This window comes from Eimeria mitis, genomic scaffold (assembly GCF_000499745.2).
Source record: "Eimeria mitis Houghton genomic scaffold, Emh_scaff158, whole genome shotgun sequence".
NCBI lineage: Eukaryota > Apicomplexa > Conoidasida > Eucoccidiorida > Eimeriidae > Eimeria > Eimeria mitis.
In genome coordinates, this window is record NW_013569845.1 from 7066 (window position 1) to 9164 (window position 2099).

Below are 2099 nucleotides of genomic sequence, written 5' to 3' on the forward strand. Positions count from 1 at the left end.
CCGTGTTTTCTTACCCAACGCGTATCCACAATGCCAACGGGAAGCCAGGTAGGCAAACTACTCCCCACTGGCGAGTTGAGCATTTGTGGGCTTCGTATAGCATATTGCAAGCCAAAATTATTGGTTTTAAACTTAGTGGTGTCTCCGCCAGATTAACGCCGCGCTGGATGTAACATGGTGTGGTGTTCGGCATCTTGATTGGCTGGACGAACGAATACCAAATGCTGAGTCCCCGAGAAGCAATTCGCTTTGCGACACCGAATGTACCAGACGTACTCAGAGCATATTGGAGATTTACGGCGGCCAGTGTTATTAACGGTTCCGTGCTGGGTGTGACCCGAGATATGGCGCTACGCCAGGCAATGGGATGGGGCATGGAGGGAAACACATGGCAGACTTATTCTAAGAATGCGGTCCTACCCAATAACGCGCGTTGAGCGGAATCGATTTTAGTGTTGGATACCTGACTGGTGGCGTACGCTCTCTTTTGGGTGCTGTGTGGCAAAGCAGCTGTGTTGAGACCAGGCTCATCAATGAGTAGTCAGAAGATAACTTCACAGCTGCATGACGTGATGTAGGGTAACTTAGTGCCCTCAGCAGTAAAGCATGCGATGGGAACCTTCGCTTTTTTCAGGAGGTCGCTTGAAGTATGAGAATGTATGTGGCTGCTATCTTTGTTTCCCAATTGTTCAGGGAGGCAAGAAGAAGCCTTTGAAGGCCCCCAAAAAGGACTCGATTGAGNTCTTTGTTTCCCAATTGTTCAGGGAGGCAAGAAGAAGCCTTTGAAGGCCCCCAAAAAGGACTCGATTGAGTTTGAAGAAGATAAGGACTTCAAGCAGAAGCAAGCCCAAATGAAACGGTGCGTCGAGCCTTCAGCGAATTCGTCATGCATTCATCGCCTGTAGATCCGTCTTTTTACGTAGATTTGATTGCGTTGCAATGTGCGCTGTATGTCTCAGTGAGGAAGAAGCTGCTAGGAAGGCTTTGCTGGCTAAGGCGGCGGCTAAGAAGAAGTGAAGGCCAGCGGCGTCTCTGCGGCCATGTTTACATATGCATTTTTCAACTGGCTTTTGAGTTCTGAAAACTTTCAGGCTCTATTGCCGTTCTTTTGATGAACTTGTCTAGCCCAGCTGGGACGCCTTTGAATTCAGTCCACAGCTGGTCGAACCCCCGAAGCAATATATAATATATATGACCCCCTGAAGCAATATATAATATATATGAACGCATACGAGCTCTACACAGGAACCAGCATATATGTGAACGTGCACGAGCTACTGATGTCAGTTGGTAGTTAAGCAGAAATAGTTAAACACCCATCTCAATATATTTAGTGAGCAGACTACTTCGAGCGGTATGATGACTGCAGCACTTTATATTAACGATTCCACCAACTTATCGTTAGGATCCTCAGGTATGCACGTTGCACATATTATTATTACTGTTCAAGTTCCGAGCTCGTAGAGTCATCGTGAGACTGGTGTTTAGAGTTGGTTGTGAGCTGACGGCGACCCCATGCAGCGACCAGCAGTGGTCTGTGCCTTCTGCATTTTCCAGTACACAAATATTTGCAAGTAATGTTTGGTAGGCTACGTTCATCTACCACACCATGCGCTTTATGAAGCAAATAAGATACTGTAGANGTTTTGAATCGCTACGCAACTGCCGGCTACGTTCAACTCGTTCAACTCTACAGATACTACAATTGCAGCTCTTTCTCTCTATATATACTATATTTATATTTATATATATTTATGCCTACTGAGTATATATACAAGATACTGGTTCCACATAGTAAATGACAGCAACTGAATTTCCAGTCGAATATTCGCTTAGGTTGTAAATTGGGGCCGCACCGGCCAACTCGAGCAGAACGGCTCGAGTGAAATATAAATTAAGCGGAATGATATTTGTCTCGCTTATGCGTAATAATATCACGACGAGACGAGACAGCGTATCTGCATGCAGTATTATATAAATATATACTATTGCTTTATATACATACAGTATAATATAGTGGTGTGTTGTTCGGTGCAATAATTTTATATTTATATAATACGGCGAAATGTTTTCGAGAAATGTCATGGAGTGCGGGATGA

General features: G+C 44.7%; 1 protein-coding gene across 1 annotated transcript; it reads left to right on the top strand.

Moving 5' to 3' along the window:
• Nucleotides 1-606: 606 nt before the first annotated feature.
• EMH_0001100 (uncharacterized protein) lies at nt 607-1017 on the top strand (the record flags this gene model as incomplete). Its single annotated transcript, XM_013495449.1, has 3 exons — nt 607-657; nt 765-859; nt 960-1017. The coding sequence occupies 3 exons, from the start codon at nt 607-609 to the stop codon at nt 1015-1017; spliced, it is 204 nt and encodes a 67-aa protein (XP_013350903.1).
• Between the last annotated feature and the right edge of the window lie 1082 nt (nt 1018-2099).